General features: G+C 47.3%; 1 protein-coding gene across 1 annotated transcript in view; it reads right to left on the reverse strand.

Moving 5' to 3' along the window:
- Positions 1-818: 818 nt before the first annotated feature.
- T265_13396 (hypothetical protein) overlaps positions 819-2364 on the reverse strand; it is a gene marked incomplete at both ends in the record, with an annotated part of 31705 nt that continues 30159 nt past the window's right edge. The window contains one exon of the mRNA XM_009168704.1: positions 819-1040. Within this exon, the coding sequence (XP_009166968.1) occupies positions 819-1040 (222 nt within the window). The remainder of the gene's footprint in view (positions 1041-2364) is intronic.

Consider the following 2364-nt stretch of genomic DNA (forward strand, 5'->3'; position numbering starts at 1 on the left):
CGTAAAAACGTAATCACTGAGTGCGCATTTAGGATTGCTCTCACAAATTGATAGCTCAAAAGTCAGCTTAAAGCTGTCTGTAACAGTTATCCTACCGGCGCGTCACCAAGAACGCCATAGTCCACGTTCACTTAGCCGAGCTACAGTTTCACTTTGAACAGCGGTGTGAAGCAACAAGGCTGTAAACGGAGTGGTCATATAGAGGATTTTCTTCCGATTTATGGTGTACGTGGAGATCAGGGAACCTTGGCCGTGGGTTGGTCCCACCCTTCACATGGCAAATGAGGAAATGGTTCTTGTCAGCCCTCAAGGAGCGACTATCATTGTCCGGCAGAAAGTCCTACTAACGACACAGCCTCGCATCAAGAGGAACCGTTTACCTACGAACGGTGAAATGTACCCGGGCCCAAACAACCATAGAGAGAAAACAAGGACCTGAGTTCGTCAGTAGAGACGTGTGTACCGGTCGAAAATGGAGTTGAGTTTTCGACAAAATGGTGCAACTTCTAGAACTTCCATTGAAGGATCAGCAAGGGGCTTGACGAGTGAAAACAAGCCACTGAAAGCCGCAAAATATGGAAGTGAGCGAATCTGGAAACAGGTCCGACTCAAAAAATGGAATCAAATTACGAACAAGAGGAGTGGTTAGGGAGGGATTAGATGAGTTGCTGTCTAACAGATCACTTCGAGGGCTTGACGTCCACAAGATGTCGAAAACTCGGTTTTGAATCTGAGGGTTTTGACCATTCAAGTTGCTCAAGAAGCGGTCGCCGGTACGGCATGTGACACAAAAGCTGAAAAGTTATACAGTGGCAAAACTATTCAACGTTTGTGAGATCATCATCGTTAATGTATTGAGGGATAGGACGACGATAGACGGTTGGTTGGCTCCCGAGGTCCATATCATCGGCATCTAAATGGCTGTTTGAAGCGTTGCCGTTGTTGAGAACTGGATGGTTGTCGGAGGTCGTAGGTATGGTGGATGGCGTACGGCATTCGTTATCTCGGCGGCGATAAACAAGAACATAACCGGCTGAGCTCTAGAAAAAAATAAAAGCGAATTCTACAGTATTGGCACTATGTTTTAATTGAAAACACTGACAGTCAATGGGCTGCGTTCGAACACCAGGGCACTATCTCCAATCGAGTTTTTCAGTCGTAGCGAAAGACTGATCAATTGTGCGCGTTGATAAGGCGATTACATGATGTTGCCAGTGCGCAGGATAACAATCTAAAGGGGGTCTCTTAAACATTACCACTTGTTTCAGCACGCTTCTAACGCGAAATACAAAACGGTTCACATATACCTAAAACTCTCGATCTAACACACAATCCAAAGCTGCCACCTTGACATCGTGGTCGGGATTGAATGCCGCAATGATCCCGCGGGCTACACTGACTGGAACTTCATTCCACGAGGTGCAATCATGCCAGGAAGGCCAAAGTAGAGCAGTCAGATTAAGAGCGGCAAGACTTTGTACTACGAGTAATCAGGGTGGTCTGAGGGTAAAGTCGAACAGTCCTCTGGCCCCAATGATCCGCGGGCTACACTGACTGGAACTTCATTCCACGAGGTGCAATCATGCCAGGAAGGCCAAAGTAGAGCAGTCAGATTAAGAGCGGCAAGACTTTGTACTACGAGTAATCAGGGTGGTCTGAGGGTAAAGTCGAACAGTCCTCTGGGACAAGAGTGAAGGCAGTGAGGTGTTCCCTCCAGACAATGGGTTAGAAAAGGTCGGCCCCAAAAACCGCACACTCCAATCGCCCAACGGTTGACGGTGACCGCCGGTGCATTATGAAATGCAGTAAAAATACTTTTAAAACCAAAGAGTCCGTCGCTGTTTAAGGGGCACCTGCCGTGCGCAGTCGTATCAGGAGTGGGACAATAATGCCCTACCCTTGCGCATTTCTCCCTCTGTGTGTCCCGTGATCCAGAAGCGACAACTTGTGGAATATGTGGCGTGGGATTTGCACTCAGCCCCAAAGCTAAACGTGCTTTTCTGGGTTGGATCTCAGTGTACAGTTGTCTTTGTGCCCTCTGGTTATCCAGTTTAATGAGGCTCGGTACGTTTCGACAAAAAAACGGTAACTCTTTATAGTGTTGGCTTGGTTTGTAATGTGTTAGCTTACACCGCAACGCACTGCAGCTCTGACATTGAGAAAGATATTTTCTATCGACAATTATCCAGGCTCATTCGTCAAGCAAGAAGTCCTGACATCGTGATCTTTGCGGGCGATGTAAATGCCCAAGTCGGTATTCTGAGTCCCTCGGAATTGTTGGTTACCACCCCTCAACGTTTATCTTCGACCACTTTACCAGAGTTTGGTTACCACCTCATCAACGTTTATCTTCAACCGCTTTCA

The sequence above is a fragment of the Opisthorchis viverrini genome (assembly GCF_000715545.1).
Source record: "Opisthorchis viverrini unplaced genomic scaffold opera_v5_63, whole genome shotgun sequence".
Lineage (NCBI taxonomy): Eukaryota > Metazoa > Platyhelminthes > Trematoda > Opisthorchiida > Opisthorchiidae > Opisthorchis > Opisthorchis viverrini.